This window comes from Oenanthe melanoleuca, chromosome 1A, assembly GCF_029582105.1.
Source record: "Oenanthe melanoleuca isolate GR-GAL-2019-014 chromosome 1A, OMel1.0, whole genome shotgun sequence".
NCBI lineage: Eukaryota > Metazoa > Chordata > Aves > Passeriformes > Muscicapidae > Oenanthe > Oenanthe melanoleuca.
Genome location: NC_079334.1, coordinates 67,098,616 through 67,114,730, shown reverse-complemented (window position 1 = coordinate 67,114,730; position 16,115 = coordinate 67,098,616). Strand labels below are relative to the sequence as shown.

Below are 16,115 nucleotides of genomic sequence, written 5' to 3'. Positions count from 1 at the left end.
TTGCAACATGGCATTTTTGTTTGTCTGTGAAAATCTTTTTGCTTGGTAAAAACATATTTTGTTTGAAGTGGATTTATCCTTTGCTCTAAGTCATAAAAGCCCCTTCCAACTCACTTGCCCTTTGCCTTCTTAGTTACCCAGTAAAACTCACTCAGCAATTCTTTTCTTCTACATCAAAACTTGCTATAATCTCTATACCTTCTTCAGATTCTACATTCAAAAATCTTTCTGTTATACATACATGTCTGTAAGAACTTCCTGTCAACTCCTCATCCTTCCCAACACTTTCTATCCAGCCTGCTTTCTGCTGCCACCCCTCAGAGCTGTCCCCAGGCTGGTTCTGTGTGTCCTGGTTTGAAGGATAGGTGTCTGCCAATAAAGGCAGGAGCTTCTCTTTGGAATGGAGAATGTAAACCCCCTCCCTCCAAATTATTATTATCATTTTGAAATTAAGGGGCTCTCAGGCAAAGAGATGGGAATTAGGAATAACAGTTCTTTACTAGGAAAATTAAAATAGAAATGCAGTATTACACAGAACAATCCCAACCCCTGCCAGAGTCAGAATCCAAGCTGACACCCGTCAGTCAGTCAGGGTGTTGGCACAGTCCCATTCAATGGTGGCTGCATCCTCCTGCAGGGGCAGATGTGGTTCAGCTGGAGCAGTGCTCCTGGAGAAGGTGCAGTTTCCTCTGAAGGTGCAGGGATGATGTGCAAAGGTCTGGTTTTCCTCTGGAATGCAGTGGGAAGAAGGTCCCTTGGTGTCCAAAATGTCAGTTTTTATCTGGGTAGGAAAGGCTTGGCTCCTCCCCTGGCTGGAGCATCTCCCAGTGGGATGATGGAATTTTATCAGTCATGGCCTGGGACTCAGTGGCCATGAACAGGAGATATCTCCTGGAGGGAGGATGGGCTGTGGGAAAGATAAAGATGATTGCCCAGCTGGTTTAAAGATGGCCCATGAGCAGATAATGTGTGCCAGGAGATCAGGGTCACTGCCCCAGCTGGTTTAAAGATGGCCCATTAACAGGAGATATCTCCACAGAGATCAGGGTCACTCCCCAGCTGTTAAAGCAGAGCCCCAGTGCTGGCTCTGTGCTCTGTGCTCACCTGTGCTGTCTGTGCTCACCTGTGCTGTCTGTGCTCCCCAGGTGCACGCGGAAGGAGCGGTGCGAGCGCTCCAGCGAGCCGCGCAGATTCGCCTCCGAGATGAAGCAGTGCGTGCGCCTCACCGTGCACCCCAACAACATCTCCGTGTCCCAGTACAACGTTCTGGTGAGGAACCACAGCCCCTGCCCCTCTCCTCGGGTTCAGCCTGCCCGTGAAGCGTGGCAGAGCCGGGGATTCGGTGGGAAGGACGGACAGCAAGAGGTTCTCCGGACAGCCTTAACTTCCCCAGCAGCTCTTCTGGCACAGGGGAAGATTTGCCACAGGAGGACATTTTGGCATTGGTTATTATCTGTTTAGAAGTCTAGAAATGGACTAGGAAGAGTCTGTGAGGCCAGGTCTGAAGAGACTCTGTGTCCTGCAAGTGTTGTGTGCTGCCCTGGGAGAGGAATTCATTAATAACTTTAGGTGAGGGACATTTTCACGGTTAGAAATTGCATTCTAGAAGAAAGCCAAGAGAAGGATGATATTAATTATTTTAGTGAGCTCCAAGTTCCCATCATTTTGGATGGAAATGCCTCCTAATGAATAGTCCACCCTGCTCCAGCACTAGGCATGCAGGGCAGAGGGGCAGGATGCTGTGCAGAGGAACCCAAGGCTTGCTGTCTCCTGTGACCTTCCACAGCACAAGGTTTAACCTTTCTGGCCTCGAGCTACTCAGTCAGCAGCCAGGGAAACCACACAGTGAATGCTGCCAGAGCAGCAGATGAGCCTCAACATCCCCAAAAAAGGGCTCCAAGAGGTGACAAAACCCCATTTCTCTCAGACTGCAAGTGTTCTGTATTTTTGACCATGCTAATTTGGGCTGCAATTAAGCTGGTAACCCAGGCCCTAAAATCTCCCTCTCTAGACCAGTTGGGCATCAGCCCCACACCCTGAAAGGTCTAAATGGAATTGCTCAGGGTGCAGCTGCCAGACACCTTCCAGGTGACAGGTTTGGATTTCTCCAGGGATAATGAAATCAGCTTTTCAAAGCCTGCATGTCCAATCATTGCTGCTTTGTTTCAGCCTCTTAACTTTGCTGTGACTTTACTTTCCCCAGGCTTCAAACAAAACTGATCTGAGACATCTTAAGTTCTTTGTTCTTCTGGGAGTTCAAGGTTTCTTTTCTGTATTCTCTCAGTAGCTGTTGAGTTCTTTCATGTTGGAATAAATCCTGGGGGACTGGCTGGCTCAGGGTGACTGAAAATGGTAACAGAATAAGAGACCTTTACCTCTGGGTTACTCCCAGGATGAGTCAGCCCAGAGCTGCTGGGATCAGAAGTTGCCATCATTTGTTACCCAACAATCTGCATGGGGATTGATGGAAGTCTCAGCCCAGTCCCTGCTAAAGTGGTGACCCAGCTCAAACTGTCACCAGAGGCAAACCAGGAGGGGAACAAACAGAGGGTTCATGGTGTCCTTAGCAAATCTCTAGAATCTTGAGTTCTAGCAAAGCATCAGTGAATTTTTACCCATGGAGGCAGAGCAGGTGTTTGGTCAGCCATATTTCTAAATTGTAGGGTCTTGGAAGATCTTTCCTGAGTCTGTTTCAGCCCAGGGCTGCTGCTCTGGGCTCCCTGAGAAGAGCTGCTTGCTGGGGAAAGGCTCCATGCTTTCCATGCTGTCCCAGGAGTGTGGGATGTACAATTTGTCTGCTCAGAGTGTGCACTGGCTCATGGGGTTTGTGGCCAAGCACTGGTCTGCCCACCAGTGTCATCTTCTGCATGGCACAGCTTCCCCTGCATCATCCATGCCCAGAGGAGGACAGATTCCCCTTCTCCATTGCTAGCAGGGAGAATGGATTCAGCCTCAGTGCTGAATCCATCCAAATAACCAAAGCCTTTTCCTGTTCCACATCTGAGACAAAAAAAAAAAAAAGAAGTCACCTTTTCCATTGCCATTGCCATGGCCCAAAAATGATCCTACACTCACAAAGGCTTAGTGGCATCCAGAGCTAAGGCCTGTCTGCTCAGCCTTTCTCCCTGGCTGTCCTCAGTGTGGAGAAACAGCTCCAACCTTTCCCTAAGGGAGGAAAACACGGTGTGTGGGGGCACTGAGCGCTGTCACCTTCTCATCCTGCCCTGCTTTGTCACCTGGACTGACCCCTGCTCTTTGTGCTGGCAGAAGCACCTCCTCAGCATGCACCTGTGTCCCCTTTCAGTGGCTGTCACCCCAGAGGGGCCTCAGCCAGCTCAGGGAGGAGGCAAGTGTGGGGAACATCTGCATTTCAGCCTGGAGCATCTGCCTGTCCTGAGTGGTTGGCTGCAGTGTTTGGTCACAAAACCACCAAATTTACACCAATTCCCAGGTCCTAGGGGTCCCCTGGGGTGCCCCTCTGTGTTCAGGCACGACCTGGTGAGTTGAGCAGGACCCTGAGGGGTGGGGAGCTGTGGGGCAGGACCTTTGTTTGGGAAGCTGGCAGCAGGACTGTGCTCCTCCAAAGCATGGGCATGGTGGAAACCAGCCCTGAGATTCCTTTCCCCATCACCATGAGCAATGCCAGAGGGTGCTGTGAACTCTGTCAAATCCTCCTTCATGGCTTTGTTTCCATAAGGAACCCCAGGATAGCACGAGGAGCCAGCTGGCTCTTGGTTGGGTTGTGCCTGTAGAGACAGGGCTGTTTTTTGTGGTGGACTGAAGGCTGTAACTAGACTCTCCTCACACAGGAACTTGGGGACAGAGTGCTCCCCCCTGCTGGTGCTGGCAGAGCAGCCCCTAGAGGGTTAGACTGGAGCGCTCCAGGTTCTCTGGAGTCTGCAGAGTGCCTCTTGTGAGTAGCAGTCACCTTCCTCAGAAACCCCGGGGGCCAGCACAGCCCTGGGAACAGAGACTCCCTGCCTAACCTGCCACCTGCATGACAGACAGCGAGCACTCCCTGCCTGCCCTGGGACACTGCAGGTGTCCCTGCACAGCCACTGCCACCTGTGCCAGCACAGCATCTCCTGCCCTGCCCTCCCCACTCTCCCTCTCCTGAGCTGCTTTCTGCTGAAGGAGGATGCTCTCTCTAGCAAGAGGCTCTTTGTCTGACCTCTCCAGTGGAATTCTCTCCTGCTGGAGTTGTTTGGCTGAGTGTTCTCTCTCTTTTTTTTTTCTGCCTCTCCTTCTCTCCCTCCCTCTTTGCCTGCAGCTGGTCTTGGAGACCTACAACGTCCCCGAGCTGTCAGCAGGAGTCAACTGCACCTTCGAGGACCTGTCGGAGATGGACGGGCTGGTGGTGGGCAGCCAGATCCAGTGCATCTCTCCGGCTGCCAAGGAGGTGCCCCAGATCATCACAGAGAACGGTGAGCATCCCACAGCTCCTGCATCCCTCCCTGCCAGCCTCACCCCGCACCCAGCTTCCTCATGTCACGGATAACAAAGAGATTCAGCCGAATTAAATATAATCAAAATAAGCGAATTTATTTCGTGACTGGGATACTGTCCACGACAGCCACAATCAAAAAGAACAGCGCTGAGCCCAGGATCAGAACTGGGTGAACACGCTCTGATCCGAATTCTATCCCCCAATATTCACAAAACCACCTTGGTCAGCCCAGTTTTTATACAGCTTTTCCTAGCCTGGAGCAGAGGGCTTTCTTTCCTTTCGTTGTTCCGCATATTCATGTAGCTTTCTTTCTCTGCGTTGGGCTGGACAAAACCATATTCTGGGAGACCATGAATTCTGATGAGCTCTGATGGGTGCAGATCTTGGTTTACTGAGTTCCGATGGGTGCAGATCTCGGTTTACTGAATTCTGATGGGTGCAGATCTCGGTTTACTGCGTTCTGATGGGTGCAGATCTTGGTTTACTGAGTTCTGATGGGTGCAGATCTCGGTTTACTGAGTTCCGATGGGTGCAGATCTCGGTTTACTGAGTTCCGATGGGTGCAGATCTCGGTTTACTGAGTTCTGATGGGTGCAGATCTCGGTTTAGGGAAGCGGGCATTGAGATGTATTTTTCCCGATTGCTCTGGTTATCTTAATCACCGCTACTTGTCGGTCTCTCATCGCTTGGGTGTTCCCTGAACAGTTTCCAGAGAACCATCTCCGTTGGGGCTACGTTTATTTACTTGTTAATCCCAGCTCTTCAGCTTTTGTTGGCGGTCACAATGTTGAGGTGAAGCAATCTCTGTTCCTTCCTCCGCGGTTTTTAGTTTCCGAGGATTTTTTTTAATTATTATTTTATTCATACAAACATTATTTATTCTACATTAATTTCCAAACTAACACAATTACTTTCCAATACATGACCCTGTCCAGTTTTCCCTTAAACCAACCCAAAGGCGCCATCCTAAACCAAAAGATAGATGACATGAAGAAGAAGAAAAAAAGACATACCACGCCCAAAACCCTCCATCTTAGCTCTAAACTTGTTATAAACAACACTATAAATTCACTTTTCTACCTTCTAACAATCTAATTTATACTCTACTTATTTTCTGCGACTTGTAATTCTTCCTGCAATGATGGTAATTTTTTTCCAGGGACTTAAATCAAACCCACAGGGGTCTTGGGCTCTGAACCCCCTGCCTGGGAACACCCTGGACTCCCACCAGCTGCAGCCCCAGCACCTGCTGCTCTGTGTGATGTGAGAGGTGTTTGCAGGCTGCCACCGAGTGGCAGCTGCACTCTCCAGCAAAGACAAGGCATGGATGTGGAATATTCCCTCTCCTTTTGGCCAGGCTGGTGTTGCACACCAAGGGTACAGGCTCTCAACACGTCCCATCCTGTAACAGACAGAAGTTCCTGCAGAGCTGGACGATCCTGGCTGTAATTTCACCCTGCTCCTCCCAGATTTTAATCTGTGTCTCAATTCCTGTCTCAGTTCCTGGTCTTTACTGCATTCAGCTGTTCCAGGTTTGCTTCTGGCTCCTTCTCCCAAAGTGGTCCAGCACAAAAAAGTACCTTGTCCCCAAGGGTGCTTCCCCTATCCACAACTTCCTGCACTTTTTTCTAACAAAACTTTATGGGAAATTTCAAGAACTCCTGCAGCTCTTTACAGGGACTTATTATACAAACCTTGACCCTGCTATAACACCCATGAGACACAGAGAGGATGCTGCCAATTTTTGTCCTTGACTTGCTGTGAAAATTTACTCTAAAATTTGCCTCTGGGGATCCTCAGACAACAGAAAATGAGGTGTTACCATCATCTCTGCTCTCCCTGAGCTGCACACAGCTGCTGTGCTCTCCACTGCAGCCCCAAAACAAGTTCCCAGGAGATTGTCACCACTTTCAAGTCCCACTGAGTTATCAGTCGTGCTTGCTTGCCAAGACAGGGACCAGAAATTCTTTCCTTGGTGTGGACATCTCTCCCAGTCCAGCAAACAAAAATAGCAGTGAAAGGTGGAGACAGGACAAGAGGGAGAGAGATTTATCTGCTTTCATGGCATCTGCAGCTTGTTTCAGCTTCAAAGCTGCTGCTCTGCACCTCTGCAATGACCAAGTCTTTGGATTTGAACCAAAGGATGTGTGACTGTCACACCTGGGGCCATCCAAGCCTCACATCCTGGTTTAAAATATATTCCAGAGGCTGGCAGAGAGATGTGTTCAGTGTGTGTGCCCCAGGGTGGGTGAGTGAGCAGGAGGTGCTTTTGTGACCCATTGTCACATTTGCTTTGGCCTCATTGATTAATGGATCTTTCAGGTGAGGAGGGAAATAATAGAATTATAGGATGGTTTAGTTTGGAAGGGCCTGAAAGGTCATCTCATTCCAACCCCCTGCCATGGCAGGGACACCTTCCATCATCCCAGGCTGCTCCAACCCCCATCCAGCCTGGCCTTGGACATTCCAGGGATCCAGGGGCAGCCACAGCTGCTCTGGGCACCCTGTGCCAGGGCCTCCCCACCCTCACAGGGAACAATTTCCTCCTAATATCCCATCTAAATCTGCCCTTTTTCAGTTCAAGGCCATTCCCCTTGTCCTTTCACTCTGTGCCCTTTTACAAAGGGCCACCCAGACAAATCTTGAATTAAACCTGGGTCACTTCCCCAGCAAATTACTGCAATTGCTGCACCCACTGATTGCCCTCCATGAATTAAAGAAGAAGCAGCAGCTGACTGCCAGCTTGGGAGCAGAGGGAGAAGGGGTGAGGAAATGGTGTGGGGGAGCTGAGTGAAAAGGGGTCTGCTACAGAAATGGGTGGATCCCTCTGGAAGTGCAATGGGTTTCCCATCTCTCACCCTGAGATGGGCTCTGCAGCCACAGCCCAAGGGGAATGGAGCTGGGGGTGAGTGAACATGGAAGGGATGCCCTCATGCCCTTTTTTCTGGGAATGTTGAGTAAACCAGCAACATGGAACAACTTTAAGGACAAGATTCTATTTTAATGTCCTCTGAATTCCAAACATCTGCACTCATTCTTTGAGCTTAGCTTTCCTATTTGATGAATTCAGTCACATGAATTTTTTGAAATTAGACCTGTTGTCATCCTCCAGCCCAGACTGCTCCCAAGCACAATAATTTCCAGTGATAAAGTCATACTCCATCACCCATAAGAGCTGGAGCTGTACCTGTGGGAGAACTGGGCTCTAGGAGGATTTTATAACATTTTTTTACATCTCCTGAGGACAGCCCAGCCAAGGTGCTGTGGGACAGCTCCAGGTTCAGCCAGCAGGATTTAACTGGGCTAACAAAGCACTCACACCCTGATGTGCCTATTTTCCCCCCCAGGTGACCATCACATTGTCCAGCTCCAGCTCAAGTCCAAGGAAACAGGGATGACCTTTGCCAGCACCAGCTTCGTCTTCTACAACTGCAGCGTCCACAACTCGTATGTTCACTTTTTTTGGTACCAGTTTCTCGTGGGCACAGCAAGAAGTCAAAGTGTGGAGGTGACCAGGGGCTGGGGTCACTTGTGTGGTGGCCAGAATGGTGGCCTGAGATGGCTCAGAGAGTGGGCACCACTTTTTTTCCCTGCAGGCAGAACATCAAATTAGGAGCAATCTGCCAAATAATTGAGTCAAAATGGAATTGTGTCCTTAGCACTTCCTCCCTTATCTCCTATTACTCATTCTTTTGTGGATTTTTGGCTCCTCACATGCACCTCCAGTCCCACCAGCAGCCTGCCCCAGATGGTTAACATAGACTTGAAACCTTCAATCTGGAAAAATTAAAGCTCATGGTTCCTGCAGGATGTGCACTGAACACAGCTGACTCCCTCAAGACTGTGTTACCCATGATGTGAGCACCTTCCCTGCCTCACACCCCATTTCCCTGGGGTTTAGCTGCCACCCAGGGCTGCTCAGGAGCTGCCCCAGTGGAGCAGACCCACAAATCCCTGGAGAAAAATGTCCTTGCAGCAGGTTCATCCACCCAGGGCTGCTCAGGAGCTGCCCCAGTGGAGCAGACCCACAAATCCCTCCAGAAAAATGTCCTTGCAGAAGGTTCATCCACCAAGAGCTGCTCAGGAACTGCCCCAGTGGAGCAGACCCACAAATCCCTCCAGAAAAATGTCCTTGTAGCAGGTTCATCCACCAAGAGCTGCTCAGGAGCTGCCCCAGTGGAGCAGACCCACAAATCCCTGGAGAAAAATGCCCTTGCAGCAGGTTCATCCACCAATGAGCTCTCAGGAGCTGCCCCTGTGGAGCAGACCCACAAATCCCTCCAGAAAAATGTCTTTGCAGCAGGTTCATCCACCAAGAGCAAGGCTGAGCAGCTCTGTCCCCACCACTGAGCCATCAGAGGTGCCAAAAGCAGATAATTACTGCAGCTCAGCAATTCACAAGGAAAGGCAAATCCTATTTCCATGTTCCTGCTACTTTGACAAACAGTGTCAGGAAGCAAGTGTTGGGGGGGAGGAGAGCAGGAGAGATGGTGCTGTTAAATATTTATGGCATGTTTTGGTTTCTTACTTGACAAACTATAATATGCTATCCATTTTTAATTCGATGTATCAGAGCAGGCACTTGTTACCAATTTGAAGAATAAGTTGCTGTACCAGAGCTGAGAGTGGGTTGGGGTTGAGCAAGATTTCACAGAGGCAGGGGAGAGGGGATGTGTCTGCCTCCTGGGCTCACACAGGAGCTCTGGAGTTTTTCCCTCCTGTCCATCAAAAACCCAGTGGCATATAAGGACCAGGAAAATTCACTTCCCTGAAGTCTCCTCCAGGTACTCCAGCTGCACACAATCACAAAATTGTTAAGGTTGGAGAAGCCCTCTAAGATCACCAAGGCCAAGTCAACCAGCACCACCACCATGGTCACCATCAGACCATGTCCCCAAGTGCTTTTTAACATTTCCAGGGAAGGTGACTCCACCACTGCCCTGGGCAGCCTCTTCCAGTGCTTTACAGCCCTTCCCATGAAAAAAAATTCCTAATATCCAACTTAAACCTCCTCTGGCACAGCTTGAGGCTGTTCCCTCTCATTTTGGCACTTGTTCCCTGAGACAAGAGTCCAACTCCCCCTGGCTAACCCCTCCTGTCAGAAGTTGTGCAGAGCCACAAGGTCCCCCCTGATCCCCCTTTTCTCCAGGCTGAGCCCCTTCCCAGCTCCTCTCCTGGTGCTCCAGACCCTTCCCCAGCTCCATTCCCTTCCCTGGACACCCTCCAGATCTTTGTCATGAAGGTCAAGAGTGTGAATGTGCAGAGAGCTGGGCTTGGTTGCTGCTGAGCAGACATCATATTCAATTTGAAGTGTGATGTGGGTCCTGTGAGTGCTGTAACACAGCCAGGGGAGGTGTTTGCAGCTCTGACTCTGCACAGCTCCTGGGGCACAGGAGAGCAAAACCTTGTGAGATGGAGAGAGTGGCTCTTTCCTCCACCCAGAGCAGGTGATGCCCTAAATATGCCCTCTGCTTCCCAGGTACCTGCTCCAGCAGCCTTCACTTCTCTTCTGAGATGAAGAACATGAGTTAATATATTTGCAGGAGCCTCATCACCCTGATCAGAATAAACCTGTGGGACACAGAGGGAGAAAATTCCCTGCTTCATCTTTGGTTTTCTGGCTTTGGTACATCCCAGTTTGTCTCTGGCCTCTGTGTCATCTGTGGGAGAATTAACCAGATGGAATTGTTGGTGCCCAGGGCAGCCAAAATACAATAAATATTTATTATTCCTCTTGTTGTGTTGATATGAATGCAATCTAAATTATTTACTCATATGAGACATTTGAGATGCCAGTGACCACCAGCTCAGGCCAGAGCAAATCCAGCACCATCCTGCTGGTTTAGGGTCAGTGCAAAGCCTGTGTCCTCCTGCAGAAGCAATGTTTTCCAGGCTGTGCTTCCCTCTGGGAAAGGCTGTCAGTGATGCCTTGGACTGGCTACCTAGAACTGAGGCTGGACAGAGCTAGAGAATAAAGCAGTTATTTATTAAAGCAGTTATTTATTAAAGTAGGTATTTTTTAAAGTAGGTATTTTTTAAAGTAGGTATTTATTAAAGTTAGTATTTATTAAAGTAGGTATTTATTAAAGTAGATATTTATTGAAGTAGGTATTTATTAAAGTTGGTATTTATTAAAGTAGGTATTTTATTAAAGTAGATATTTATTAAATAGATTCACCCTGGGCACTGCAAGAGCCTGGCAGAGGCTACACCCACATGGACACTGGTCACGAGTTTTTTGGGCAGATTAAGTTTGGTCTATTTGCATCTCAGGGGTTAATTATCCAATTACAGCTTCAGGTAATGAGGTCACATTCCCCCAGTTTGCTCCTCCCAATTCACTTTTGTTTCTACTTTTGGGGCCTGGGGCTGTGAGGTGTCCTTGGCTCTCAGGAAGGATTGAAAAAAAAAAACCTGGAGAGCTCGCTGACACTCTGTAGGGAGTTCAGAAATGCAGAACAGGACCTGACAAAGACCAAAGCTGAGAGGTGAGGCTCATGAGGAGCCAGCTGAGTGATGCCCTGTGTGTGTTGCAGGTGCCTGTCGTGCGTGGAGAGCCCGTACCGCTGCCACTGGTGCAAGTACCGCCACGTCTGCACCCACGACCCCAGCTCCTGCTCCTTCCAGGAGGGACGAGTCAAGGTGCCTGAGGTAGGCAGGCAGTGTGCCACACTGGGTCTGGCGTGCTCAGGGTGGATGTCACCTTGTCAGTCCGGGAATTCTGCTTTCCCTCCTCTGCTCAGCAGGGATCTCCTCTCCCCTCTGCTCTGCCTCCCTCCTGCACTCCACAGGCAGTGTGTGACCCTGGAAACCAGCACAAACTCCTGGCACCTGCTCTGGGAGGGATGGCAAACACTGGTCCTGCATCTCCTCCAGCAGAGAAGGAGGTTTCCTACCCCAGGCTGCTGAGACCTGGGGAGGATTTAGGGCTTTGGCCATGGGTCAGTAAACTCCAGCTGTGTTTGGAGCTTTGTGGGTTTGGTGTCTAATGACAAATGCATCCAGCTGCCCCCAGACTGCCACTGACTGAGCTGGACTGGAGCTTGGGTCTTGACACAGAGCTGCAAATGCTGCCTGGCTGGTGTAACCAAGGAGCTCTTGCAGGCAACAGAATACAAATAGGGAGCCACTTAATTCCTTCCTGGTCAGAGATGTGGTGTCTTTATACTTTATATCACCATATACTTTATATCACCATTCTCTCCCATCCCTTCTGTAAATGCTGGTTGAGCTGTCACATTGTGCTTGTTGAGATGTCCTGTACCAGATGTCCTGACCTGCTCTGGCACTGGGAAAAGCCATAAATACTCATGAGCTCTCCATCTACCAGGGTTCAGGATTTTCTGTATAACTACTCGAAAACGTGCTGAGGAGCTGGAGGGTTTGATGCCCTGAGCTTGCTGGTGAAGGGGTGAGGGAAGGCAGCCCAGGGTTATCCCAGCCAGAAAGGTTCTAGTCCCTTCATGGAGCCTTGTCATGCTTTGGCCAAACAAACCTCAGACAAACCTGATCCAGCAGAAAGGAGATGATGAGAAATGTCCCAGTTTCTTAGGGAGGGACAGGGGATGATGGCACAGCCACTGCTCTTTATCCTCTCCAAGGTGTTGCTCTGCAGAACTGAGGAGGCAGGAATTCATCAAATTCTGCCTGTTTTTAGCTTTATCACCTCTCTTCTAGTTCTGTTTCTGAAAGATGTCTTCAGGAGACAGCTCCATTCTGGGGGGATTTATTTGTCAATAGAGTTTGCTTTTCCTCTCTTGTACTTCCTTTAACAGAGAATTCCTGCTAAGCTTTGTGTACTCCCTTTCTGATCTTGTAAAAGTGAGATTTTCATGGCAGCAGGAAGAGGTACAAACCCGACCTTGGAAAACCACAATTGATCCACAAGGCAATGACAGCATCCTGCAGCACATGGATGTTACACTGGTCATTGCCAATGGGGGCTGCAGCATTTTTTGCCATCTCTGGGTACAAATGGGATCTCATTCCCCTGGGATACAACATTTGGAATAATCTGCTAAACTCAGGAGCTGGTTTTGCTCTCTGCTCCACAGAGGAAGGACTGGAATGACAAAGTCTGCAAGGATAAAGGCCTTGCAACCCTCAAAACTTTCAGAGCTTGCTTTGCTGGCAGTGTGAGAAATGCCCTGCAGCTTCAGGGTCCTTCTCATTCCCTCTGTGTGTTTGTGGCTCTCAGGGGCTGGGGAAGGATGGCACCACAAGTGCACTCTGACAAACAGATTTACAGTCACTCTGTGGCCAGAAAGGTTGTGGGTTTTTTGGTTTTTGTTCTTTTTTTGTTTTGTCAAATGGCACTTTGAACAAATGTCTATCTCCCACTCTTCTCTTGAAAAGCCATCTTCTCACTGACTCACTGCTCTCACCGAAACCTCCACTGCCTATTTTTTGCTGTTGCCTGTAATTCTCTCATTTTCTGTCCTGTGCACCTGCCTGTTTGTTGAGTGGGTTCTCTGAACAATGGGAACCATTCATACCTTGAAGAAGCCAAGGCCCAGCCCTTCACTGGCTCCTGGTGATGCAACGTGACTCACACGAGACCCAGGTCTGTTCTCATCTTCAGCAGAGCTCCAAGTGCTCCCTCACCTTGAGTGCCTCTATTTCACTGGCCTCTCATATCCATTCTCCTTTCAGTCCTTTCCTCTGCCAGCATTTGGAGCCCTGGAGGATGAGGAGAGGGAAGGTTTTGCCACCACCCAGGCAGGAGTACCTGGTAAATCTCGAGATGCTGATGGGGAACGTGGGGTGGTTGGACCATCCCACCTGCTGTCTCTCCTTGAGTTTGCTGAGCAGATTAACTCAGGCATCTTCCCAAAACAAATTTTGGTTTTACTCTGTCACATGGACCTGTGCCAGAAACTCCTTTCCTCTGGCACGCCAAGCCTTCACCTTCTCTTGCTATGCCTACCCTCAGGTGAATTTTTTTTTTCTCTGTTTGCCTGTACAGCTTATTACCAGCCTGTGGGAAGAGGATTCCCCTTCTCCAGATGGTCTGGGCTGCCAAGGGGCTCATTTGGGCTGGCACCCCTCAGCCCTGGACCAGCCTGGAGTGCCCTGAAGGGAGGCTTGTGCCTTTGTGTCCTGACTCCTGCATTTCCTTAGGATGCCTCACAAGTTTCTGGGCTCCCACAGGCTCATTTAGGCCTTATTGATGTTCTCTGAGAGGATCCTGGGGTTTTTTGCTTGTATTTCCTTGTGGTATGAGTTGCTGATTAATGCAGGATGCTGGATGAATATGAGACTGATCCAGAGGGACAGCAGAAATTGTGCAGAAAATTGTCCACATTGTCCAGAAAATGCTGGTACCTGCCATCCAAGGGCAGCCTCTGAATTGCCTCGTGGATAGCTGGGAATTCTTGGGTGGAATTTGCCATTCCCAGCCAGCCCCAGACCCAGGAATGGCAAAAAAACAGATATGGAGAAAGGACAGAAAATGCCAGTTCCTTCACCATCAGCTGAGACATGACTTTGTTACCTGCCACTTGTCAGGTGAATCAGTTCTGTCTGTGACAGATCTGGATCTGCCACTCTGGGAGCCTTGGGAAAGCCCATGTTTGCTCCAGGGAAGAGCTCCAGCTTAGTCATAAAGCAAGAGTATTTATGATTATGGCACTGATCTTAATCACAGAGGGTTCATGATGTCCCTGGATGATTTGTAGAAGAAATACTTCACCTTGGCGTGTAATTTCCCTTTACAGCAGGTTTTTGAAAGCCAGGCCCACTCACTTGAAATATACTGAGTGACTTCTCACTTTAGAAAGGGGAGCTGATAGTATTGTTACTGAGGCAGGAAGGGAAAGCACGAGGGAAAAAAGGACATTTTAATACTGGAGTGGATTGTTGTTGCTGCTGTTGTTGTTTTTCCCAAAGAGCTGATGGCAAAAGTGGAGAGAATTAGCCTCAGAGATAGAAGAGAGGACTTTTTTGGGGTTTTTCTTTGTCATCCTGTCTCTGATTTTGCCATCTGCTGCTGACCAGAGTTAGAGATGGGGTGCAGGCTCAGAGTCTGAGCACAAACCTTTGCACTGCAGATTCCCACCCTGAAACCAGCCCTTACCTGACACAATCCCCAAGCAAGAGAGCTCAGCCACTTCCTTCTGCAAATGGGCAAGACAGTCAACAAGAACTGGGGGGAAACTGAGGCAAGAGGTGCAAAATGATGGATCTGAGGGTCTCCAGTGTGACAGGGGCTGTAGAACAACATCTCTCTCCTGATATCAATCACCCAGTGCTGATTGCCTCATCTGTCTTGTCTCCATCCAGTCCTGCTCTGATCCAGGGAGTAGTTTTCATGTCAATGTTTCTGTACAAGGATGGGATGCTGGGATAGCCTGCTTGAGTTGATGGGATAAAGGAATAAATCTTTTATTTCTGCCTTTTTCTCTAAGATGAACATTATCTTGTTCCAGGCCTTGCAAGGATTTTAGCTTTGTGCAGAGGAAAAAGAAGGGGAAAAATGGCACAAGCCAAAAGCAAGCCTAGATAACAAATCTGTTATTCACCAGGTTTAACAGATACATAATCATTTAATTACCTTGAAGGAGGTTTTCATCTTTCCCTGCTCAGCCAACATGTGCGTGCGTGTGTTTTCCTGCCTCCCCCAAACAAGCCTTTCATTAAAAGGATTTTCATCTGCTGCCTAAAAGGGGAAGAGAAGAAAAGATCTTGCACTGAGGTGTTTTATGTCGAGTTGTACGTGCTAATGACAGCAAAGCCCACATAAAAGGAACAACTGCTTCAGATATTCATTTGTCAGGAGTGATGGGGAGCCCTGTGAGCTGTGTGCTGGCGAGCAGCTGCTGAGGAACAGAGCCTGGCTTTGCCCCTGCCTTGTGCCCAACCAAGAGCTGTCCTGGTGGCCTCCATCACCAGGGCACTGATTTAGCTCTGCCTGGATGCTGGGCCTTCTTGGGAAGGTGTTTGTTGGGAAATGGGGTGGAGGGAAGGGGGGGAAAAGAAGGTGGAGGGTGATGATGCCTGAACTGACAGGCATCAAAGAGGCATTTGGATCATGTCCTTAATACCAGGCTTTATTTTTGTTAGTCCTGAAGTGGTCAGGAAATTGGGCAGGATGGAGGTTGTAGGTCCCTTTGAACTGAAAATACAAAATTTTAATATTTTCTACTCTATTAGGTCCCTTTGAACTGAAAAGACAATATTCTATTCTATTCTATTCTATTCTATTCTATTCTATTCTATTCTATTCTATTCTATTCTATTCTATTCTATTCTATTCTATTCTATTCTATTCTATTCTATTCTATTCCATTCCATTCCATTCCATTCCATTCCATCCCATCCCATCCCATCCCATCCCATCCCATCCCATCCCATCCCATCCCATCCCATCCCATCCCATCCCAATTTCTTTGTTTCATGTCCATGTCTCCCCATCATGGACTTTGTACTAAACTCAGCAGTGCCTTCCCCATCCCCATCTCAGACTCAGAGAGGACTTTGCCCCAAGGTCTCCAAAACCTAGACAGGTTTCCAGGCCATCCAAATGTGCTGTTTTGTCCTCATTTCAAGGTGCAGAAGGAAGTCACAGCACCCACCTGCTCCCAAAATGCACCCCAGTGAGCTGGGTGGCTGCACTGGGGAGGGGACAGGGGACCTGCTGGGCCAAGGGCCAGCTCCTCACTCCCTTGCT

The 16,115-nt window shown here is 49.0% G+C and overlaps 1 protein-coding gene across 2 annotated transcripts in view; it reads left to right on the top strand.

Moving 5' to 3' along the window:
- PLXNA4 (plexin A4) overlaps positions 1-16,115 on the top strand; it is a 435,362-nt gene that overhangs the window by 315,877 nt on the left and 103,370 nt on the right. For both annotated transcript variants that reach the window (XM_056482450.1, XM_056482451.1), the window contains exons 6-9: positions 1,146-1,269; positions 4,271-4,424; positions 7,795-7,894; positions 10,984-11,098. In XM_056482450.1, coding sequence (XP_056338425.1) covers positions 1,146-1,269; positions 4,271-4,424; positions 7,795-7,894; positions 10,984-11,098 — 493 coding nt within the window. The remainder of the gene's footprint in view (positions 1-1,145; positions 1,270-4,270; positions 4,425-7,794; positions 7,895-10,983; positions 11,099-16,115) is intronic.